Raw genomic sequence first — 26,286 nt, forward strand, 5'->3', positions numbered from 1 at the left:
AAGACCCCAGAAGCACAGGCAGTGAATGCCAAAATTAAGAAGTGGACTACATCAAGCTGAGAAGCTTCTGCACTGCAAAAGAAATGCTCAGCAAAGTGAAGAAGCAACTGACAGAGTGGGAGAAAATATCTGCAAACTATGCAACTGACAAACAATTAACCTCCAGAATCTATAAAGAGTTCAAGAAACTCAACAACCACAAAACAAACAGCCTAGTTACGAAATGGCAAAGGACCTGAACAGACATTTTTCAAGAGAGGCCAACAGACACATGATAAAATGCTCAGGATCACTAGCCATCAGGGAAATGCCAATCAAATCCACTATGAGGTTTCACCTCACCCCTGTTAGAATGGCTCTTACACAGAAATCAAGAAACAACAAATGCTGGAGAGTATGTGGGGAGAAGGGTACCTTAATTAACTGTTGGTGGGAATGTAAACTGGTACAGCCATTGAGGAAGACAGTATGGAGAAACCTCAGGAAGCTGAATACAGAACTACCATATCACCCAGCCATTCCACTCCTGGGAATTTATCCAAAGGAAAGGCAATCAGCATATGAACAAGTGATCTGTACCCCCTTGTTGTTTTCAGCTCAGTTTACAAAAGCAGAGGCCAGTGCTGTGGTGGCCTAAAGTGCTGGCATCCCATATAGGCACTGGTTCAAGTCCCAGCTGCTCCATTTCTCATCAAGCTCCCTGCTATGGCTTGAGAAAGCAGTAGAAGATGGCCCAAGTCCTTGGGCCCCTGCACCTGCGTGGGAGACCTGGTAGAAGCTCCTGGGTTCAGATCAGCCCAGTTCTGGCTGTTGCAGCCATTTGGGGAGTGAACCAACAGATGAAAGACTTTTCTCTCTTTCTCTTTCTCTCTCTCTCTCTCTCTCTCTCTCTCTGCCTCTCTGTAGCTCTGCCTTCCAAATAAAAAATAAGTCTTAAAAAAGAAATTTACAATAGCTAAGATATGGAATCAACCCATATGTTCATCAACTGAAGACTGGATAAAGAAATTATGGAATATATATACTATGGAATACCAAACAGTGGTAAAATAAATGAAATCCTATCATTTGCAAGAAAATGGATGCAACTGGAAACCATTATACTTAGTGAAATAAGCCAGTAACAAAAAGACAAACACCATATGGTTTCTCTGATCTGGGGTAACTAAGAGAGTACTTAAAAAGTAATCTACAGGAACGAAACTGACACTTTGAGATGCCACGATTTTGCCTTGACTGTCAAGGAACAAGGTTTTTCTTGTTTGGTTGGTTGTTTTTTTAATTTTCTTCTTTTTTTTCTTCATACTAATCGATGAACTCTCCACTTAATGTAGGGTTAATCTTGTGAGTATAAAAATTAACTGAAAGTTGATCTCTGTAGAAAGTAAGAATGGGAAAAGAAGAGGGAGGAGGAAGAAAGGCGGGAGTATGGGTGGAAAGAAGATGGGGGGGGGGGGCGGGAATCATCATGTTCCTAAACTTGTGTATATTAAGTGCACGAAGTTGTATTCCTTAAATAAACCTTGAACAAAAAAAACTGGTTGTGGTTCACACTTTGACAGCAATAGGGAAAAAAAAAAAAAGACTGCTGGTTTGGAAATTTGCTACACTGAATTAACATTTAAAACAAGGGGCCAGTGCTGCGGCACAGTAGGTTAATCTTCAGCCTGCAGCACCCACATTCCATATGGGCACCTGCTCCTCTTCCCATCCAGCTCTCTGCTGTGGCCAGGGAAGGCAGTGGAGGATGGCCCAAGTCCTTGGGCCCTGCACCCACATGGGAGACCAGGAGAAGCACCTGGCTCCTGGCTTCGGACCGGTGCAGCTCTGACCATTGTAGCCATTTGGAGAGTCAACTAACAGATGGAAGACCTTTCTCTCTGTCTCTCCCTCTCACTGTCTGTAACTCTACCTCTCAAGTAAATAAATAAAATCTTTTAAAAAAATAAAACATTTAAAACAAACGAGAGGGGACCTACAGAATGGAGTATTCGCTGATGGATGGGAAGAAATCCCCACACCTTTCAAGGTCACTGAAGTATTTTGTATTGACTGTTGTGTAAGTGAAGAGGAAAACTGGTTTGTTTCCTTAAGCATCACCTAAATCTAAGTCAGTTGGGCAAACCTAGCTACCTACACCTTGGACCAAAACCCTTCACCGTATAGCACAAGTTATGTCAGCTCCACCCAAGTGACTTTCACAGCTCACGCTTGGGTTGAAGCAGTCATGACTGGCCAAGAGGAGCAAAGAATCAAGATAATTTATCACTAAGCAAATCAAAGTTCTTTATTACGTTCTGGCAGCCCTAAAAAAAGAAAACTAATCTGGAGAAAGCATGTGTTTAGAACAAGAAAACAAAGGGGAAAATATTAACATATTTGTATGCACATTTCATATTTTCCACAGTATGTCATTGATGAAGTATAGCTCTAGTGAGAATTCTACTTAGTGAGAGACCCCCCACAATTTTAAATAATACGATTAAAGATTCATTTGACACATTCTCTACTATTAAGACCGTCTGAAACTATTTCTTGTTGCTATTTGATACTGTGCTACTTGTTAAATAATAAGTTCATAAACAGCATATCCTATGGATTCATGTTACAAACATTTAGTATTCCTACAAAAATAAGTTATTTTATGACTGTCATTAAGATACAAAAAAATACAAACTTCAGATGAAGTTTCACATCACCACATTCACCTAATGACATAATTCTTGCACTACTCCATTTTTATAAGAATGTACTTTATGGAGACAAAAAAGCCATTTTTTTGTTTGTTTTTTTTAATTTCAGAGGCAGAGAGAGAACAAGAGAGAGAGAAACCTCCCATCTGCTGGTTTACTCCCCAAATGTCCACAAGAGCCAAGCTAGGCTGGGGTCAAAGCCTGGAGCTAGGAACTCAACCCAGGTCTCCTATGTAAGTAACAGGAGCCCAACTATGTGAGCCATCAACACAGCTTCCTGGTGTATGCATCAACAGGAAGCTAGAGCCAGGAGCCAGACCTGGGAATCAAACCCAGATACTCCCAATGCAGGATCAGGCACTGTAACTCTAGAAACAGAGAGAAAGAGAGACAGAGAGACAGAGACAGAGACAGAGACTGAGAGAGAGAGAGAGAGAAAGAAAGAATTAAATGTTTGCCCAACACCAAGGAATTTAATAGCAAGTTTATAGGACCTAATAATTAACCATATGCCCCAAATCCCTGATCTCTAGAACACTGAAAACCTAAATGTTAAATTAAAGTCAGTGGTAGGTATCAGAGGTGAGTCACTTACCCTCATCATCACCTTCCTCTTCAAGAGCTTCATTTTCATCTTCATCGTCTTCAGCAGGAAGATCCACATGTCTTTCCATTTCTAAGCATTTAGAATGCATTGGTTCTACCGTGCCACTGTTTAGGTTTTCTAAAGACTGAAATTTTAAAAGCAAAACCACTGACAGCATCATCTCTTTTTCACCAAACACAGAAGGAGTATTATTAACAGAGCCTGCAATTTTGTTCGAGGCTGGCAAACGTACAAGCAATGCCACAAAAGAACACGTGCACTCCAGTTTAAATATGGGCACAAGAACAGTTTCTAAGGCAAAAGGCCAAAGATGGAAAACTTCCCACAAAATAGGATTCATTAATAGCACATAATGAACTGCCTTTTGGGGTAACCTATCATAAGTTTTGAGTGCAGATCATTTAGAACATTTTTTTTCCTTTGCTGCACTACAATTGTCTCAATTCCCAAGCAGTCAATGTGGGTTTTCATGCCATTTGTGTAATGAATTTCTCAATACCATGCGTGAGTCACATTTTTTTTAAGTAAGGATAGGTTTTAAACTATAAGCAAATAATAAATGTTCTTGAAATAAATGCCAAAGCAAAAGATTCAAATAATTCTACAAAAGGAAGATTACAAACATGAAATAAAGTTATTTGTTTTTATTTTATCTTGACAATACAATCTTTAATTCTCCTAAAGAAAGTTTATCTATTTTAAAGATGTGATGCTATTTCAAAATTATTTCAGCTACAAAATTTTTTTACTAAGAAGTGACAGGATGACTTTATTAAACAACAGTTCTCATTTGTTTCTTCTTTGTATTAAATCTTCCATGTGTTATTTTATTCTATAGGTTTTTTTTAAAGTGTACTTTTTTCAGGTTTAGAATAAAAAAAAAGAGTGATTCTGCTTCTGATTTTTTTTTTGTTCAGGTCAAACATCTTTAGAAAATACTTTAAAAATAGAATTTTCTAACACGGGGTAGCTAGGCTGCTTTCTAAGAGATTCAATATATAATATATGTTTGTAGAGTCCACAAGTATCCTATAAATGCACATCTTAAACAGTACTTCTCAGAGAAATGGTTAATCAGTAAAAAAAATATGATTTAGTATTTTAGTATTTTGCTCTATTAGTGTTAGCTAATATTTATTAACACTGTATACCAGGGGCCAGCACAGTGGTGTAGTAGGCTAAGCCTCCACCTGTGGCACCAGCATCCTATATGGGATGTCCTGGTTGCTCCTCTTCCAATCCAGCTCTCTGCTATGGTCTGGGAAAGCAGTAGAAGATGGCCCAAATGCTTGGGCCCCTGCACCTACGTGGGAGATTCAGAAGAAGCTCCTGGCTCCTGACTTTGGATCGGCCCAGCTCTAGCTGTTGCAGCCATTTAGGGAGTGAACCAGTGGATGGAAGACCTTTCTCTCTACCTCTCAAATAAGAAAAATCTGAAAAAAAAAAAAAAAAAAACACAACAACAGAAAACAAAACCACTATATGCCAGACTCTCTTCAAAGTTCTTCACAAGCAAAACCTTAAATAATAATTATGTTAACTAAGTATCAAAAAGGCTAAGGAATTTGCTCAAAGTCACATAGCCAATAAGTGTAGAAGACAGGATTCAAACCTGTATCTCAATTCAGAGTCTGTACTCTCAACTGGCACCTCAATCATGACAATTTGGCCACAAAACTAGAGAATCAAAAAAATTAAATGATATCATAAAAAGAAAATTTCATCAATCCAAAGATAAGGGATAAAAAGTATAGATTATGGTAAACTTCTGTGATTTTCTTCATTTTTCTCTAAATTTAGTTGAACTGGTTTTTCTTTCTTACTTTCCATCTTTGGTTCACAACAGCTGACAAAGAAACTAGAGGCTGGGGCTGGCACTCTGCACAATGGGCTAAGCCACTGCTTGCAGCACCAGCATCCCATATGGGCACTGGTTCTAGCCCCAGCTGTTCCACTTCTGATCCAGCTCCCTGCTACGGAGCCTGTGAAAACAGCAGAAAATGACCTACTGGCTTGGGCCCCTGCCACCCACATGGGACACCTGGATGGAGTTCCAGGCTCTAGTCTTTGTGGCCATCTGGGGAATGAACCAGCAGATGGAAGATCTTTCTGTCTTTTTCTCTCCCCTTCTCTCTCTGTAACTCTGTTTTCAAATAATTAAATAAATCTCTAAAAAAAAAAAGAGAGAGAGAGAGAGAAAGAAAAAAGAAAGAAAGAAAGTAAAACCTAGAGGTTAAGTGCAGGCATAGAAAATACATACATCACAAAGTACTACTGTCAGCTTGACAGAGCAAAACCAAATCATTTAAACATTAGAAAACTGTGTATGGTACATGTAAAGCATGCACAGTGATGCCAAAGAAAGTAAAATGGCTTATTGATATTTAAAAGCAGAATTTCCAAATAAAAGGAGGGGAGCAACTTCAATAATGAAGAGCTTAATGAAAAGACAGAAAGTGACTTAAAAAGGAACACAGAAAATATACTACATAAATGGTATACCATTTCTAAAACACAATTCATAGACCATATAAAAGATACAAAGAAATACGAATTTGGAAACATTAAACCTTATGTCATATGATTGTCAGCAATTTCCCTGTGGTAGGACTTAGTACAGAATTAGGTAATACTTAATTAAAAGTCTTTTGCAAAGAACTTGAAGTACCTCTTTTATAATTTTAACATACCTTAAGCATCTCCAATTCTAAATCTTCATCACTTTCAATTATGTAAGATGAATCATTTTCATTTTCATTATCCTTAGGAGATAAATGCTTTTAAAAAAATATTTCAAAAAACAAAACATTAATTTCCAGTATAATTGACTCCATACCCTGTTTGCTACAAAAATGTTCCTATATGCTAGATATCTTCAGGCAACTCTTTCTTCTCTCATAGGCAAATGTATAACACTATCTATATATTTGTATGGTAGATAGAAAAATGGAGGGAAGGAAGGATGAACACAGAAACAAAGATAAAGAAAGAAATGTTAAAAAGGCAGACCAGTTACACAGACTTGAAATAATACCACCACTCTAAATCAGAGCACAAGATGACAAACTATACTATGGTTCAAAAATGTCAAACTGTGTCTCCCAAATGTTTGAGTACAAGAACCTGTTCACAACACTGAGAATTCTCCACAAAGCCAAGAACAGTGGCTTGCTTATATCCACTTATTTTTCTTCAGTGATTATAAAAAGCTTCTATGAGATGGCCCAAGTCCTTGGGCTCCTGCACCCACGTGCAAGACCCGGAGGAAGTTCCTGGCTCCTGGCTTTGGATTGGCGCAGCTCCGGCCGTTGCGGCCATCTGGGGAGTGAAACAGCAGATGGAAGACCTCTCTCTCTCTCTCTCTCTCTCTCTCTCTCTACCTCTCTCTGTAACTCTATCTTTCAAATAAATAAATCTTTTTTTAAAAAAAAGCTTCTATGATTGTAGTATCTCTAAATAAATCACTATTTTACAAAGAGTATCGATGGATATTTGAGAACAACATCAAATATCTTATTTATCAAATATATTGCTAAAATTCGGATATGAGGAAACTTTCCAATAAGCTGGCAATATACAGGAGGTAAGAATCCAACAGGATGGAAACCCACAAAACAAATCTAGAAAAATACTTAATAATTAACTTGCTAAAAACACTTAATACTTAAATTGAAAGTGGATAAAGGAAGTATAACTTCAATTAACTTGTGCATTTTAGCTAAAAAAATCATAAAATCAGCTTTTTACTAGGAGAGAAAAGTTACTTTATAAATGGGGTCTTTGAAAAAAAGGAAACAATGCTGATATCATAACACAATAAAAATGGCAAATAATTGGTGTAAAAGATGTCAAAAAAATCTTGAATATAATTCTATAATATTTAAAGCATATGATTTTAAAGTATATACTTAATAGGAAACTTCTAGAAAATTAAAAGGTAATGCAAATGTTAGCAAAAGATATTTCCCAATAAAGAAAATTAATGTACAAATGGTTAGTGTGGAAATATATTGAAAATAGTTTTAAAATAAAATACATTATATACTGATAGAAGTGATTACTAATATAACTACCAAAACATCAAAAGATTCCTCAAGTATTGAGAAGTCTGTTGCCATTAGACGAATAAGGAGAAACAACCCTATTACTTTAAAAATCTAATTTTTTAAAAAAGATTTATTTATTTATTTGAAAGTCAGAGTTACAGAGAGAGAGAAAGAGTGGCAGAGCAAGAGAGGTCTTCCATCCAATGGTTCACTTCCCAGACGGCCGCAACAGCTGGAGCTGTGCCAATGCAAAGCCAGGAGCCAGGAGCTTCTTCCAGATCTCCGGAAGAAGTAGGTGCAGGGGCTCAAGGACTTGGGCCATCTTCTACTGCTTTCCCAGGCCATAGCAGAGAGCTGGTTTGGAAGTACAGCAGCCAGGCCTTGAACTGCTGCCCATATGGGATGCCAGCACTTCAGGCCAGGGCTTTAACCCACAGCACCACTGTGCTGGCCCCTAAAAATCTATTTTTTTTTTAAATGTATTTATAGGGGCCGGCTTGTTGGCACAGTGGGTTAACACCCTGGCCTGAAGCACCAGCATCTTATATGGGCAGCGGTTTGAGACCTGGCTGCTCCTCTTCTGATCCAGCTCTCTGCTGTGGCCTAGGAAAGCAGTAGAGTCCTTGGGCTCCTGCACCCACGTGGAGACCCAGAGGAAGCTCTGGCTCCTGGCTTTGGATCAGCACGGCTCTGGCTGTTGTAGCCAATTGGAGAGTGAACCATCAGATGGAGGACCTCTCTCTCTCTCTGCCTCTCCTCTCTTTGTGTAACTCTGACTTTCAAATAAATAGATAAATCTTTTTTTAAAAAATGTGTTTATAGCAAAAAATGCTCAAGGTTTGAGAAGTACAGGCATCTTAAGTAATTTTTAAACTAATGAAAAATGAATGAGAAATTAAGTAATTAACTTAATTAAGAAATTAAATGAATAAATGAGATACTGACTCTCCAGATGACGGTAAACAGTAGTGTGAAGCAAAAACATCAGGAGTTTATTAGAAAGTCTCTTACCCTATCAAGTAAAAAATCCTACATCAGAAAATAAATACTCCCCAAAATCATCTCTGGAAGAGTAAACGCTAATACATGTATGAGAAATCCACAAAAAGGAGAGATATAGCTAATATTTTAAAAGCATATGAAATGATAAAATGGCAAATATAACATATGTGTACTGACACTACAGAACCTTTCCACTATATGTTATTTGGTATATTATGTCAGGAACAGCAACCTGATTTGCAAGCTAAATATGGCCCACTGTTTGTTTTTGTAGATAAAGTTTTATTGAAACACAGACAGGTACATTTGTTTACTTAGTCAGTAGCTGCTTTCACACTACATTGGCAGAGCTAGGTAGCTGCAACCAAGAATTAATATCCTGTAACACTTACAATATCTACTATCTGCTCCTTTACAGAAAAACAAATCAGTCAACCCCTACTAATGAATTTAAAAGTGTTTTCTCATTGTTCAGTACCTCAGCAGATGTGTTAGGAACATCACTAACAGCTTTTTCCTGAGCCTGCTGTTCCAACATTTGGAGTTCATATTCTGTAATATCTAACGACATCAAACAAAACCTTTCCATATTCTCTTTTGATGTATTTTCTATTCCATCTTCAAATCCATCCTCTTGTTTTGTTTCATTTCCAAATATATCTTCCGCATTGCGTGTAACCGAATTATAATGTGTTGCGCCCCTTCTCTCATCGTTATCAATTTTATGTTCTATAATTTGAGTTGAGTCATCCGATGATGGTAAGTTAAAATTACTGCTGGGCCCCAGCTCTGTGTTCATGTCAGTTGAACCAAATAACATCTTCCTCAGTGAATATACATTTTCTGAAATAGCCTTCAATAGTATAGAAATCCTAAAAAAAAGAATTTAAGAAAAGTTAATTCAACTTTTTTCTTTCTGACACTTTTTTAATTTATTTTTTTATGTATTTTTTATTTATTTATTTGACAGGTAGAGTTATAGACAGTGAGAGAGAGAGACAGAGAGAAAGGTCTTCCTTCCGTTGGTTCACCCCGCAAAGGGCTGCTACGGCCAGCGCTGCGCCAATCCAAAGCCAGGAGCCAGGTGTTTCTTCCTGGTCTCCCATGTGGGTGCAGGGACCCAAGCACAAGTTAATTCCACTTTAACTGTAGTAACTATAAGAAGTTGGAAAGATTCTCAATAAATACAAGCTTTCTACAAAGATCCTTTGGAATACAGCTGCTCTTGATTCCCTAATGCTCTTATATGATCATGGCTGATAGGATACTTTGGAGAACAGTTAGCACTTCTGCAACCCACGTGGACTTGCAGCCTTACGAAGAGTTGATAGTGTTTGATCCAAAACTTTATGCCAGCTATATATTTCTGGGTAATTAATTTAATTATATGTAAAGTGATCAAAGATACCTGACCACAAAAAGCAAAAACGATTTCACTAAATCTGACGTTGAACACAGACTTAGCAAAATTCTTTAGTTAAAAAACTATTTCATCAATTATATTCCAAATAACAGTTCAGAAGGAAAAAATCTTAAAAATTCCCAGGACCCTGTATTCAGAATGCTTTCAGAATCTTAATTTTTCACCCTATATATATTTAAAAAAAAAAAACAAACAAGCAACAACAACAACGGGGCCAGTCCTGTGATGTGGAAGGCTAAGCCTCCACCTACAGTACCGACATCCCATTTAGGTGCCAGTTTGTACCCCAGCTGCTGCACTTCCAATCCAGCTCTCTGCTATGGCCTGGGAAAGCAGTAGAAGGTGGCCCAAGTCCTTGGGCCCCTGCACCCATGTGGGAGACCTGGAAGAAGCTCCTGTCTCCTGGCTTCAAATAGACAGCAGCTCTGGCCATTGCGGCCAATTGGGGAGTGAACCAGAGGATGGAAGACCTTTCTCTCTGTCTCTCCATCTCTCCCTCTCTGTCAGTAACACTACCAGTCAAATAAATTTGAAAGGCAGAGTTACAGAGAGAGTGAAGGAGAGGCAGAGAGAGAAAGAGGTCTTCCATCTGCTGGTTCACTCCCCAGTTGGCCACGATGGCCAGAACTGCTGTCTATCGGAAGCCAGAAGACAGGAGCTTCTTCCAGGTCTCCCACACGGGCACCGGGGCCCAAGGACTTGGGCCATCTTCTACTGCTTTCCCAGGCCATAGCAGAGAGCTGGATCGGAAGTGGAGCAGCCAGGACTTGAACTGGCACCCATATGGGATGCTGGCACTGCAGGCGGTGGCTTTACCTGCTATGTCACAGCATCGGCCCCAATAAATAAATCTTTAAAAAAAAAAACTGAAATTAGATTGCAGGTGACAAATAATAGGTTTTACTTGACCAAGAAATACTGCAAAACTCAAGAGAGCAGGCTCATATTTTAATGAAAAGGCTTGATATACACCAAAATTGGGAATAAACATACATTAATGTGCTCATTCAAAAGAAAAATTTTATGAGCTCATGTTTTATTTAACTTTTTCAATTACCGATCAATCACTAGTTTTAACTGTAACATACACATGAATCTTTATGCTAATAAAATGATGTTGTGGGCCAGTGCTGTGGCACAGCAGGTTAAAACCCTGGCTTGCAGCACAGGCATCCCATATGGGCGCCAATTCAAGTCCCCGCTATTCCTCTTTCAACCCAGCTCTCTGCTAATGTGCCTGGGAAACAGTAGAAGATGGCTCAAGTAATTGGGCCCCTGCTCCTGGCTCCTTCCTGGCTTTGGATTGGCCCAGATCTGACCACTGCAACCATTTGGAGAGTGAACCAGCAGATGGAAGGCCTCTCTCTGTGTGTCTCTACTTCTCTCTTTAACTGTCTTTCAAATAAATAAAATAAATCTTAAAAAAAAAATTACGCTGTTTTACATCTTCAAAAACCTCAAAGCTGGGTATATACTCTTTAGATTAGAAAAAAAAAAGCCCTTCCCATCAACAGGTAAATATATCACATGAGAAAATACTGGTAAGATGCATTTGAATAAATACAGACTAAATTTTACACCTTAATTGCGATTGCTAATGTATAATACTTTAACCAGGTGACTTTAAATGACTCTATTACAACCAAACCTGGTTAATTTAATGGAAAACCACTCCTGGAGTGAAAATAAGGCCTATCATCTTGTCTATTAGTTGTAGGCATTATTAAAGCAATTTTTACATACTGCACAAAAGCAGAAATTATAGCCAGTAAGGGGAGTATGATGACAAAAGTGATGTGTTTTATTATTTAATTACTGCTTCTGTTCAAGTCTTCTAATTTTTCTGTATTTAAAATCAACACTTAATAAAATCTGGCATATCTTTTAAATTTTTATATCAGTGATTCAAATAAAAATTTGATCTTCCCTGGTAATGAACTATCAAAATGCTGATTTGTTTCAAGAGTTATTTCCACATTGCAACAGCATTATTAATGGCACTCCAAAGTCAGGCTCCAGTTTTACTTGACAACGTGTACAAAGCAAAATTAAACCAAATGAAAAAACTAAAAACACTAGCTTTGTCTTTAAAAATTTATTTATCTATTTGATAGTCAAAGAGAGACAGAGGGAGATCTTCCATCTGCTGTTTCACTCTCCAGATGGTCCCAATGTCCCAGGAGCCAGGAGCCAAGAGCTTCGTCTGTGTCTGCCAGGCACTTGGGCCATCTTCTGCTCCTTCTCCCAGGCCATCAGCAGGGGGCTGGATTGGAAGTGGAGCCGCCGGGACTTGAATCAGTGCCCATTTGGGATGATGGCATCACGGGCGGCAGCTTTACCTGCAACACCACAACACTGACCCCAAAACACTAATTTTAACAGTCTGAAATTCTTTAAATTTTATACAGAATATTTAGCAGAGCAGACATTTGGCCTGGTAGGTAAGATGCTGCTTGGGGCAACTGCATCCATACTGGATGCAGAGCCTGGGTTGGAGCCCTGGCCCTGCGCTGGATTCCAGCATCCTGCTATTGCAGATCCTGGAAGGCAGCAAGTCATGGCTCAAGCAGCCACGGCCATGGGAGACATGAGCTCCTGGCTGCGAGATACTCGACAAGTGAACCAGCAGGTGGGAGTGCTCTCCATCTCTCCCTTCTTTGTCTCTCAAATAAATAAATTTTATATTAAGCATCACACTGAGCTACTCAAATATAAGGACAAATAATTTAGGGGGCCGGTGCTGTGGCACAGTGGGTTAAAGCCCTGGCCTAAAGCGCCGGCATCCCATATGGGCGTCGGTTCTAGTCCCGGCTGCTCCTCTTCCGATCCAGCTCTCTGCTATGGCCTGGGATAGCAGTGAAGTGGCCCAATCCCTTGGGCCCCTGCACCCACATGGGAGACCCGGAAAAAGCTCCTGGCTCCTGGCTTGGGATCGGCGCAGCTCCAGCCGTTGAAGCCATCTGGGGAGTGAACCAGCAGATGGAAGACCTCTCTCTCTGTCTCTACCTCTCTCTGTAACTCTGTCCTTCAAATAAATAAAATAAATCTTTAAAAAAAAAAAGAACAAATAATTTAGTAAAAATTATTATGTGATACTGTTTAATTGTTAAATGCACAGGGAGCACTGTAACATACACATACAGCAACAGTGGCAGAGACCAAGTAACAAGACTGTAAGGGCTCATTCACTCAGCACTAACATCAGGTTTCATGTAAGGTAGCAAATAACCCCTAACAAATACCAAAGGCCTTCCTGCCTTCTTCAGTAAGACCTAGGGAGCTTTCCCTTCTTTTCTAGTATCAGTATGCATATCGGTAGTCTATGGACAGCATCACTGTGACAGCAATACACAACAGTGACATATTGAATTTAAACCAATTCTGGCCGGCGCCGTGGCTTACTAGTCTAATCCTCCGCCTGTGGCGCCGGCACCCCGGGTTCTAGTCCCGGTTGGGGCGCCAGATTCTGTCCCGGTTGCCCCTCTTCCAAGCCAGCTCTCTGCTGTGGCCCAGGAGGGCAGTAGAGGATGGCCCAAGTCCTTGGGCCCTGCACCCACGTGGGAGATCAGGAGAAGCACCTGGCTCCTGGCTTTGGATCAGCGCGATGCGCCGGCCGCAGCGGCCATTGGAGGGTAAACCAACGGTAAAGGAAGACCTTTCTCTCTGTCTCTCTCTCTCACTGTCCACTCTGCCTGTCAAAAAAATAAATAAATAAAATAAAATAAACCAATGATTCTGCAGTGCTGTGCAATACAGATATCTTCAGGGTCCATGAAAGCATAAAGCCACCCCCTTCTTAACAAATCTCAAATTGTTCTTTTTAAGAGTTCTTAGTTCTGGCCGGCGCTGTGGCTTAACAGGCTAATACTCCGCCTTGCGGCACCGGCACACGGGGTTCTAGTCCCGGTTGGGGCGCCGGATTCTATCCCGGTTGCCCTCTTCCAGGCCAGCTCTCTGCTATGGCCCGGGAAGGCAGTGGAGGATGGCCCAAGTCTTTGGGCCCTGCACCCACTTGGGAGACCAGGAGAAGCACCTGGCTCCTGCCTTCGGATCAGCGAGATGTGCCGGCCGCAGCGGCCATTGAAGGGTGAACCAACGACAAAAAGGAAGACCTTTCTCTCTGTCTCTCTCACTATCCACTCTGCCTGTCCAAAAAAAAAAAAATTATAAAAAAAAAAAGAGTTCTTAGTTCTAATTTTTATACTTTTTGTCCTCTCTTTCAGACTGCCAGCTGTCACTTCCAGCTCTTGTGATGTGCACACCGCTCCTCACTCACGTGAGTTACAACTTTAATTTTAACGTAATATTCAACCTTGTTCAACTCTATCTATAACTAAAGAGCAGATATGCACTGAGTGTGGCTTCAAATGCCACTGGAAATGCCATAAATATGGATGACATGCATCTCGGAGCTTGGCTTCCTCCTGATTCTGAGGTGCAATCTGGATGAGCTAGGCATTTCTGTAGATGTGTTATGAAGAAATAAGAAGGAAATAAGAGATCTCACTAGCTCTTATTTTGACACTAACCTTTAAGAACCAGTAATTCCCACTCTCAAGTTTTAAAAAAACGTACTTGGCTTTGCTGTTATGAGGCAAAGTATTAAGCACATGGAACTTCCATCCGATAGGTATTTTCATTGCTAGTACAAAACTCTGAAATGCGTGTAAAAATCACATGAAAGGTGATTTTTTTTTTTTAAACATAATTTCAAGGAAGGAAAAACGTAAACACAAGAAAGAGGTCGTTTTACTAGTATCCTTCCACCTTTGAAAGTGCCGTGTTTTGGAAATTCTCAAAGCTACGCAAAAACTACTACAACAATCTAATGGGGTGGAGGGTAACTGAGAAAAAGAGCTGATTCTATCACATTTCCAGACCCCTCAACCAAAATCTATCATACATCTCACCCAAAAAAAAGTGAATACTGCATTTTTTTTTGAGTCAGAATTCTTTCCGTTCCCATTAATGGCTTTTCATTTCTACAAAGTTATTTCTTTCCTCAAAATTATATTACCACACTGTAATTGTTCACTGTTCAAGAGCAATTCTGCGTTTAGAGATCTAACAAGTAAGTCATTCTGCAGTGAAGGCCTGGGTAAAGCCTGCCTCCAAAAGGCGTTAGCTACACAGCACCTGTAGTTCAAAGACTATTCATTTGTACAGCATATTTGCTTCAAATACCTGAAGTTATTTAGTGCTTCATCTATAAAACAATCTTTAAAGACTGAATGCCTTTTGTTCTGATAGTCTGCTAATTACGTAGGAATTTCAAATAATAATCAAACAACTACAAAAAAAAAAAACTTTCAAGTAAAAATGTTGCATTTCAAGTGACCAAACTATAAATGTAATTAAGTAAAAGATCTTCATAAACAGAAACAAAATTCCATATGTCAAACATCTCACTCTATGTGTACATATTTTGCTTTGACAATAATATAAATATAATTTCAAAAAGTATAATATGAATTAACTTTACATTCTATTTCTCCATTCCATAAAACATCATATAAACTAGACAGAAAAGCCTTAAACCTTTGGATGTACTCTTTAACAAGTGGAAAGGTATTTCTCAAATTTATACATCAATCTATGCTTGTGAATTCAAGCAAATTTGCATGGGTCTACGTGAAAGGACTTAGTTCTCAACACAGAGGGAAAGGCAGTAAGAACAAACAGAAATGATGAGACATAATATTGAACCTCTGTGGATTTTCCAGTTTCCTCAAAGTGTCAGGAAGCTGGTTGGCCAGATCCATCACCTCCTCAGAGATTGAAGTCAACTGTTTCTTCATATCACTAGGCAGGATTTCTTCCCCTGGCGGGACAAAATCAACACTGATTTTCACACCACAGAGCAGAGATATTTATTTAGTCACTTCATTAAATAGCATTAGAACTCAGAACTTAAATGAATTCCAATAAAATGACTTCCTCATCTAATCCCTAAATCACCTTAGTCACTTTACTTCCCTTTCCAACTGTTGTTGTTTTAACTTCTGAATAAATTCCTAGTGATCTGCAGTCATACAAAGTACAAACCAGGTCTATGAAAAAGGAGAAGGCAGAAATGAAATATAGGAACCCATCTGCACTATTTCAAAATGAGAAATCACTGTAACACCTCATGGGCTGCTTCTTAAGTTTGGTAAACATTGCCTTATCCAACAGTCACTCCTCACTCCTCCATTATCAGTCATCACCGACATCAAATCACGTCTTTTCTGTTCAGTGATCACCTTCCAAATCCTCAGCTTCATTCTGTGTGGTTCGCTCATCATTCTCCATCAACAGCGCAAGACCTGCCCTCCTTGCCAAACCCTTCTGCTTAGAATTTCTTCAGCACCACTCTTCTTGTCTTGCCAAAAGCCCCGCTCCTCGGGAGTGAGTGGGACAGCACTATACAACCTGGTTTTACCGAGTGCTACAGTTATCGTGTGATCTCAAAACCATATCCCCCTTAGTTCTGAAGATTCCAGCACCTGGTTCACTACCTGTCTTTCCCACTGCTATCCCCGTGATCATTCCTGATGAGTCCAACATCCACAAAGATGCTCCATCCAATGGTGTGGCCTTTTCAGTTCCTGGACCCCTGCATTTCCAACAATCTTTTCCTTGACTGACCTCAGGCACATATTCCACATCAGACCCCTGACCTTATAACTGCCAGTGAAGTCACCACCTCCAAAGTTCAGGGGTAAGCAGTTCAGCCTCTGAACACTGCCACGCCTTTCTCCCAGCCTGCTTTCCCTAACTCAACAAGTCTTTGACACTTTCAGAACCAAACCCACCGACCCAGCCCACGTTTTCCTTGCCTGTTAACCTCCTGCTCCCACTCTCCACCAAGTCCTTCTTTTCTTAGCTGCATTATAGGAATCATTCCTCTATACACAGGAGTATAAATTCTTAACTCCTTTGCTCTCCCCTCCCTCCAAGGTACTTACCTGGAGAAAATCCTGCTCTATGTAAGTCTAACTTTTCTTCTTTTTAACCTACTTTTTTTAAAAAAAGATTTATTTTGTGTATTTGAAAGAGAGAGTTACAGAGGGAGGTAAAGAGAGAGAGAGAGAGAGAGAGAGAGAGAGAGAGAGAGGTCTTCCACCTGATGGTTCATTCCCCAGATGGCCACAACAGCCAGAGCAAAGCCAATCCCAAGCCAGGAGCCAGGAGCATCTTCCAGGTCTTCCACGTGGGTGCAAGGACCCAAGGACTTGGGCCATCTTCTACTGTTTTCCCAGGCCACAGCAGAGAGCTGGATTGGAAATGGAGCAGCCAGGACTTGAACCGGCACCCATATGGGATTCAGGTGCTGCAGACCAGGGATTTAACCTGCTGCACCACAGAACCGGCCCCATTTTTAACCTACTTGATGCTTACATAGAAATGGCTGAAGGTAGTTAAAAATAAAAGACAACTCTAATAACAAATTTGACTTTAAATTCATGATACAGATCCAAAATAAACCCTCAGTTCTGACTGTCAGTTCTACATTTCCCACTCTCCACCTCTCAGGACAACTATTTCACACCTTCTTCCTTTTCTTTCATACTAACAGCTGCTCATCTCTCCTCGACTGAAGGAACAAACATCTCTATCTCATTAGGAAAACAGGATTAGTCTACCAGCTCATCTCTTACTCCCACTTACAGCAAAATTCCTGAAGAGCTGCCCACACTCACCGTCTCAGATTTTCTGCTCCCATTCCCAGCTAAGCTTTCACCTCCAGCAGTGCAGCAAAACTACCACTGGAGGGAAGGCTCTCGGCGTCCACACAACGCAATCGTTAATTCCAGATCCCATCTCAAACCTACAGATTTAGAGCGCTTCACAAATCTCCCTCACTTGGCTTCTGAATTCAGCTCCTGCACCTGCCCCCTCATTAGCGCCCCTTCCCAGGCCACTTTGCTGCTTTCTCTTCATCTTCCTGACTTCAGATGATGGTGCACCCTCGATGCCAATACCTCCGCGCTCCTTCATTGCCTACAATCCCTACTTTATCTGGTTTGATTTCCAAAATTACACCTCCAACTCCAACCTTTCCCTTGAATTCCAGAAGGACACTGTCAGCTAAGACATCTTCTCGGACATTAATACACATCTAAAATTTAGCATGCAAAACATAGAATTCTGTATTTTTCGCAAATCTCTTCTGATAATTCCCCACTACAACAGATCCTTCCCTTCATGAGTTTGTCAGGTAATATCTCCATTAACAGTCTGTATTTCTCACCCGTTAGAGAACTGATAAGCAAACCCTTCACAAAGTACTATTCCTTCGAAGTACCTACAGAGTTCCCCACTCCTCTGCTGTCACTGGCCTAATCCAATTATCACCTCTTGCCTGGACTATCACAATAGCTTCCTAACTCCTTGCCTAAACACGTGTCCTCTCACAGCTGCCAGAAAAATGCTTTTAAAATAAAATTTTAATCCCTTCATTCTTCTGCTCCACACCCTCTGAGGATTTCTCATCACCGCCGTAAATAAAACATGAAGTCAGATCCTCAGCCCACCGTGCCCTAGGATGATCTGGCTCAGGCCGGTTTGCCAGCTACGTTTCCTACCACGCTCACCCTGACTTGTTTTGCTTCAGTGACGCTCACTGGTCCTCAGGAGGTGAGCAATCCCCCTCGGAGGCCTGGCCCTGCCTGTCCTCCCAACCTGCAGTGCTCTTCCTTCAGGCACCCACATCTCTGGCACCCCTCCCATTAGTCAGATGAAACGGAGGGGCTTGTTCTAGTTTGTTCAGGGAATTTTCTCTAGCAACTCTAAAGGCACTTGACATGGAAGAGGCCTTCGACACACACGTTACAGGAATGAATGTTTATTTCCTCTTCAACCAAGCTTTTGAAGAAGGTAGTCCCCATGTGCTTTGAGTACATTCCTGATACAACTGATTCCTCTGTTGGAGTTAATATCATTTCCACTCACCATACCTCTCCTTCACTCCCACTATGGTTATAGTACCTTCATGTTACCAAAGCCTATAGACTCTCCTGTTTTAATAAAACGTGCACCAAATGCCCACTCTCTCCTTGAAATACTCCTTAGTCACCCAAGATATGAAAGCTACTACTGCAAAAATTTACAAATGATTTCCACATTGCCAAATCCAATGATTAATTCTAAGTCCTGAGATTCTCAAACTCTGTTGAATTTAAAATAGTTGACAATGGCCTCTTCCTACTCTTCACTTGGTTTTCTGCACACCATCCTTACTAATTTCCTTATATGCCTGTAGCAACTCCATGCAAGCATCAAGCACAATGAGCTGCTCAGGACTTCTTAGTCATAATTCTTTAACTCCAACTATCTTCTGAGTTACATCCTGTACTTGTACATCTAAGCGCCTACTGGCCACCTCCACGCTGAATCTTGCAGGCTTCTTTTCTTTAGCATTCCTAAAATCAACCACAGGATTTCTCAGCCCCAAATCTTGCTCTTCCTTGTCATTGTTTTTCAACCCTGCTGTTCATGCTAGCCAAGTAATTATCCGTGGTAAATGCTTCTCTTTGTTCCTACAAATTCTATTAATCTACTCATCTATTAAGTGTAGTTTGAATCTATTTCCACCCTCAGAACAGACAACCAGTTCAAGTTACTACCACCTCTCACTTGGAATATAGTCATAGCCTCCCCAGAGATCCTGCCACTATGGCACTTGTTCTCTTTCAATCCATTTTCTATTCTAAAGTTCAAGTTGTTCTGTTCAATGTACCTCATTTCACTCCTGTGTTTAAAACCCTCAATAGCTTCAACTGCTTTTAACATGGCTTATCTTCTTTCCTTCTTCTGCTTCCTTTTACCACTCACCCCGCCATACTCAACGGTTTACCATACTGAACTATTTCAACTGCCTATCGATATCATGATCTGTCTCAGCTCTGAAATTTTGCACCCGCCGTTTCCTGTGCCTACAACATTTTTCCTTTACTCTGGAACTAACCAACTCTTGCTCGTATTTCTAGTTTTGTCTTAAACATAGCTTTCTCCAGGAAATATTCTTGAATACCTCCAAGTATGTGCATCATGTCAGCGCTCAAAAAGCTTTGCATTTCAGGGCATTTTGTATTTCAGATGATGATGTTCAACCTGTAGTAACAACTCTACACATATCATAGTGGGTACTTTCAATGCTATGATCCTCTCTGTATTCACAAGTATTCTGTGAAACAGAGTAGTATGCTATTACCCACATTGTAAAGTGGGGAAATGAGTGTATCCCAGATCACAGAGCTGGGACTCCACCACTGGTCTACGCAACACAAAAGCTTGTATTCATCCACTCCGTATGTGACTTGTTTTGTTGTCACTGATCTATCAAAACATCTAAGATGAGAACTGAAACCAAATGAAGTAGTCACCCTTTTGGGAGAAAAACAGCAGAAAATATTTAGAACTTAAACCAGTATACTATAAAGCAAATTATATATATTATATAGCATTGTATACAATGCTCTGTAAATATCTATAACAAGGGCACACCATCTGCAGACTTGGAAAAAGCCAGTTAATTCCTTAATGTTATCATAATCACAAAATCCCAATTCTAGAAGCCTAATGAATAGCTTGGCCACAAAGTAAAAGCAGACTTTTGTTTTACATTTTTGAGTCTTTCCTTATTTATTTTCATTTTTTATTTGAAAGGCAGAGAGACAGAGAGAAAGAAATACACAGACAGAAGAAGATCTTTAGTTCACTCCTCCCAAATGGCCACAACAGCCAGAGTGGACTAGGCCACAGTCAGGAGCCCACACCTCAATCTGGGTCTCTCACATAGGAACAGAAGTAACAAATCCTGCTTTGCTACAGGTAACATATCCAAAGTGCTAATCTTTAATTCTTGTTGTTGTTTTAAGATTTATTTTATGGGGCTGGTATTGTGGCATAGTAGGTTAGGCCTCTGCCTGCAATGCCGGCATCCCAGATAGGCACCAGTTTGAGACCTGGCTGCTCCACTTCCAATCCAGCTCCCTGATAACGTGCCTGGGAAAGCAGTGGGAGGCCCAGAAGAAGTTCCAGGCTCCTGTATTCAGCCTGGCCCAGCCCTTGCAGAGATGGCCATTTGGAGAGTGAACCAGAAGATGGAAGATATCTCTCTCTTTCTATGTCTCTCCTCCTCTCTCTCTAACTCTGCCTTTCAAATAAATAAAAAATAAAATCTAAAAAAATTATTTTATTTACTTGAAAGGCAGAGTTAGAGAGAGAGATCTTCTGTCTACTAGTTCACTCCCCAAACAGCCACAACGTCTGAAGCTGAGCCAGGCCAAAGCCAGGAGCCCAGAATTTCTTCTGGGTCTCCCATGTGGGTACAGAGGCCCGAGCACTTGAGCCATCTTTTGCTGCTTTTCTAGGAGCATTAGCAGGGATCTAGATGGGAAATGACAGAGCTGGCACTGAAACTGGCATCCATATAGGATGCCAGCATTGCAGGCAGCAGTTTAACCCATTATGCCACAGCACTTGCCTTTGTTTTGCTTTTCTTCTTAAGAGGCAAAGAAACAAAAAGTGCACCCATCCACTGGTACACTCCTCAAATGCCAATAATGGCCAGGGCTGGAGCCAGAGGCCAGGAATGCAATAGAGGTTTCTCTCATTAACCCAATGGATAGACCCATCACCTACTGTCTCCCAAGGTTCTACAATGGCAGGAGTCAGGAACTAGAGGTGGGCATCAAACTCAGGCACTCCAATTTGAGACATGGGCATCTTAACCACTAGGCTAAATGCTCATTCCCCAGCTCTAGTCTTTCCTGAAGGACCTATGTGTGTAGGTATGTGTGTATACATGGATGTATATATTTATGTGACAGAGAGAGAGAGAGAGAGGGAGGTAAAAAGAGAGAGATTTTCCATCCATTGATTCACTCCCCAAATGGAAACAACAGCAAGGTCTGTGTCAGGCCAAAGCCAGGAGCCTCAAACAACATTCTGGTCTCTCACATGTGCGGCAGAGGCCAAGGACTTGGGTCAGTTTCAGCTGCCTCCCAGGTGCATTAGCAGGAAACTGGATTGGAAGGGAAGCAGCCAGAATTTGAATCAGCGTTCTGACATTGGATGCCAGTGTGGCAAGCACTGGCTACTCACAAGCAGCAGGTTAACCCACTGTACCACAACACCAGCTCCCCCAAATTCTAATCTTTAACCCTGACAGAGCTCACCTTAGTGTCAAAGTTACCCAGACATTCAAGAGATTGCAATAATAAACACTCTGCAGATGTGTGAATCTTGCCTTTTGAAGATAAACCTTACAGATCAGCAAATGCACATTTTATCTTTTATTTCTGGATCATAACATACCTTCACTTATAGCAAACATTTGCACAGCATCACCCAAAATTTCTAGTTTTCGATAAATGATGAGACCAGCCTATAGGAAAACAGGAAAATAAAAGAAGCATACTAAAGATAACCAAAATAAAACTACATATCCCATATTTAGAAAAATCCAACAGAATGATTCCCAAAAAACTGAATTCAAACTATTGTTATACACAGATCTGTATGTCCTGCTTTAGCTACACACCAGCTTTGAGAACAGAGAAACTAAGCTGCTTAAGCCTTAACATAAAAGCTAAAGTTTTTACTTATTAATAGTGTATATTGTAAGCAGGTATGCAAATCAAATAACGTGCAAATAGAACCTAACGAAACACAATGTAGGAGAAATCTGTTTTGAATACAGACATCCACCTCCTGCTATTTCATCACATCAGCAGACGACATTAGTCAGTGCGTGGTCACCGCGGTCAGTCCTCTACCTAAGCAGTGTTTAACTGAACAACCAAATCAGACTGACTTTTCACAATAAAAGTGCTGCTGAATTTGTGCTACCTCTCAACAGTTTTGTGATTTTTTTTTTAAAGGAAATTTATCACTCTACTTCTCTGACAAAAAATGACTTTTTTTTTCTGGTTACAAATCAAAGGAGTTTCCATTACTAAAAACAGATGCTAAGAGGGAAACAAGATACTCATCTGTGAAGGGAAGTATGAACTGGGGAGAAAGGAATTCACCGTGGAATAACATATATTTCTTAGATTAAAAAACAGGGGCCAGTGCTGTGGCACAGGGGTTAAAGCTGCCGCCTGTGATGCCGGCATCCCTTTTGGGCACCAGTTTGAGTCCTGGCTACTCCACTTCCAATACAGGTCCCTGCTGATAGCCTGGGAAAGCAGATCGCCCAGGCCATTGCAGCCAAGTGGGGGACCCAAAAGAAGCTTCTGGCTTTGGCCTGGCTCAGCCGTGGCCATTTAGGAAGCAAACTAGCCAGTGGAAGATCTCTGTCTGTCTCTCTTTCTCCCTCTCTCTGTAACTCTGCCTTTCAAACAAATAAATCTGAAAAAAAAAAAAAAATCACAGTAGCTCAATATATGAAGACCTCACTATGTACAAACTTGTAAATATGAAAATATGTCTAGCAGCATCAGTAAGTTAAATTTGAAGGCAATTTTTCTAAATTTACCTCACATTTTAAATACAAATACATGGAAGAAGGCCAGTTCCAATATAGAAACGGTCTTGTACTTAATTTTATTCTGAAGTTGCCTATGTAACCAAATGTTTCATCAATACCATTTGTGCTTGCTCAGTTTCAGCAAGTTCACTTTTTTTATATATACAAATTGGACATCATTTTGGCTGCATGACAATGAAAATAATTAGCGTGAAAAATCTGTTGAATGGCACTCGCTAATTAATATCAAGAATTAACAGTATCACTAACTGTCTTCCTAAGCATTTTTAATGCCAAACTGACTTTAAATATTTCAGTTGAGTTTGTGTGAGTACCACAATAAAATTTTTCTAAGGTAATTTATGATAGAGTTTAAACATACACCACAGTCTGAAGATCTTTACGTACGTAAGCGTCAGTGGCTGCGTACAGTTTCTGGTCCTCGGTGAGAGGAAAATTACTCCAATTGCTACAGCGGATGGACTTGTCTTTCAGAAGCTGTTTACCTAAGAGGTGCTTAACCAGACCATTGAGGCTCCAGGTCTCGGCACATTTCAGCTAGAAGTAATGAAAAATCGACATAGCAAAAATCATTTTCTTCTGTCTGATATTCATAAATACCATCAAATGGCCATGCCACAAACAAAACTGGAAATCTTACACCAAAATACAACCCAGAGATAGTAGTCAATAAATCTGCTGACATTAACAAAAAAAAAAAAAAAACTCATTTACAGTCTATATTATGAAAATTTAATTCTGGAATTCTCCAACGTAAGAATTAAAGTTCCTGGACTTCAAAAGAAGTGTCCCTGGAAAAAAGTTGAATGGGTTGTTTGGTTTTCTACTTCCCAGCTATACAAATACTTGGCTAAATTTGAGAATTTATATTAATGATGTCATTAATAAAATATGTGATATATGAATAGTAGAAATGATGGTCAAACTTGCACTAATAGCAAGACACCACAAGAGCTGCATTATACCCTTTAAAAAGAAAAAAGTTACAAGCATAAATGCATTAAAAAGATAAGATGTAATATTTAAATTTATACATGTATAAAACAAAGTACTGGAGGAAGAGAAGGGGGATTCTTGCTTAAGTAAATAGTTGGCCAAGACAATGGATTTAGAAATGGAAGTTTTAATTATGGAATAGTCACATGGAACTTTTTTATTGCTATGAAAACATTATACAGTATAAATTATTTTCTCAAAACATGTAATATTTGGATAGAAGGCACATTCTGTGAAGCACAAAGTTACCTTGTTTATGAAAGATAGCACAGAGACAGATTATTTCTACCTTTTCATTGGCAACATCTGTCAATTCCACAAAGCTCTTCAATTTGATGTCAAAGTCACGGAGAAGTTTCCACTGATCTCCTTCAATTCCTATGCCTGCTTTTTTAATTGCTTTATTTTCAAGCAACATTTTTAATCCCTGGGGAAAAACTGTAACATTTTATTGTTACCTCCATAAATTCTGTCAAGTATGATGGGTTTATGTTCTACTTCTTATACATACTATGTTTGTTTCCAAATTTTGCTTATGTAACATGCTGACTGATGGATGACAAGCATAAACAACTATGGGCATACTTCATTGCATTGGTCTCCACTTTCCTATGCTTTGAAGATACTGAATGGTTCACAGATTGATGGCTTGTACCCGCCCTGTGTCAAACAAGTCTATCAGTGCCATTTTTCCAGCAACTCAGATGAAGCCAGCATTTTTTAGCACTAGAGAATTTTTAATAAGGTGCATACATTGATTTTTTGACATAATTCTATGACACATTAGCATACTATAACTTTCATGTGTACTGGGAAATCAAAAAATTTTAGTAACTTGTTTTATCGAGGTGATCTGGAATAAAACCCACAATATCTCTGAGGTACCACCTATCCTTCAAATGCCACCCCTGCTAGTACCAGCACCATGCATATTCCTGGTGACAGAGCCTCTCTAAACTTTAACTCTTTCTTCTCTTAAACAAGAAAAATACTAATACCTCACAGGGTGTTATGAAAGTTAAATGAAATAGGATATGAGTGAATCAGACAAAACACAAGAAAATGAGAGAAGTGCTACCTAATGAAAGAGCTGAATTTGATAGATTAAAAAGTTGATATATTACAATTATCAGGCCTATGAAAATCAAACAAAGAAAAGAGATACCAACCTGACATAGAAGAAATGTGAAACAAATAACATTTGCTCTCTGACACACACAACTGAATTAGTGCAACTCTACTTGATTTCCCTTTAGTGTACACTGGTGGCCATTCCATGTCAAATCCCACCACGTCACCATCAGACAGACTCATGCTAAAGGGGAAAAAAAGTATAAAATTAAAATTCATTAAAATTTGAACTTATGCATAGCTAGACATCATTCAAAAAAGACAAACCGGGCCTGACGCTGTGGCATAGTGGGTAAAGCTGCCACCTGCAGTGCTGGCATCCCATATGGGTGCCGGTTCAAGTCCCAGCTGCTCCACTTCAGATCCCGCTCTCTGCTCTGGCCTAGAAAAGCAGTGGAAGATAGCCCAAGTCCTTAGAGACCTGGAAGAAGCTCCTGGCTCCTGACTTCAGATTGGCTCATTGGCAGATGGCCATCTGGGGAGTGAACCAGCAGATGAAAGACGTCTGTCTCTCTCTCTCTCTCTCTCTCTCTCTCTCTCTGCCTCTGCCTCTCTCTAACTCTGCCTTTCAAATAAATAAATAAATCTTAAAAAAAAAAAAAAAAAAAAAAGACTGGAGTGAGTGTGTGGTGCAGTAGATTTAGCCACCACCTGGAATACCCACAACCAATATCTGAAATGCCTGGGATTAAGTCCCACCTGGGCTTCCAACCCCGCTTCCTGCTAATGAGCCTAGGAGGAAGCAAATGATGATTCAAATACTCGGGTTCCTGCCACCCACGTGGGAAACCTCAATGGAGTTCCTGGCTCCTAGCTTTGGCCTAGACCAGACCCAGCTAGCTGAGGAGTGAACCAGCAGATAGAAGATCTCTGTTACTTCTTCTCTGGGTCTCTCTCTCTGTCTTTCA

The 26,286-nt window shown here is 40.1% G+C and overlaps 1 protein-coding gene across 6 annotated transcripts in view; it reads right to left on the bottom strand.

The window, feature by feature from the left end:
* The window catches only part of WRN (WRN RecQ like helicase), a 148,927-nt gene that overhangs the window by 92,596 nt on the left and 30,045 nt on the right, over positions 1 to 26,286 (bottom strand). For all 6 annotated transcript variants that reach the window (XM_062213774.1, XM_062213775.1, XM_062213772.1 and 3 more), the window contains 8 exons: positions 25,417 to 25,562; positions 24,537 to 24,685; positions 23,639 to 23,788; positions 22,075 to 22,144; positions 15,478 to 15,592; positions 8,827 to 9,220; positions 5,991 to 6,077; positions 3,289 to 3,424 (listed from right to left, as the gene is read on the bottom strand). In XM_062213774.1, the coding sequence (XP_062069758.1) occupies positions 3,289 to 3,424; positions 5,991 to 6,077; positions 8,827 to 9,220; positions 15,478 to 15,592; positions 22,075 to 22,144; positions 23,639 to 23,788; positions 24,537 to 24,685; positions 25,417 to 25,562 (1,247 nt within the window). The remainder of the gene's footprint in view (positions 1 to 3,288; positions 3,425 to 5,990; positions 6,078 to 8,826; positions 9,221 to 15,477; positions 15,593 to 22,074; positions 22,145 to 23,638; positions 23,789 to 24,536; positions 24,686 to 25,416; positions 25,563 to 26,286) is intronic.

The sequence above is a fragment of the Lepus europaeus genome, chromosome 16 (genome assembly GCF_033115175.1).
Source record: "Lepus europaeus isolate LE1 chromosome 16, mLepTim1.pri, whole genome shotgun sequence".
Lineage (NCBI taxonomy): Eukaryota > Metazoa > Chordata > Mammalia > Lagomorpha > Leporidae > Lepus > Lepus europaeus.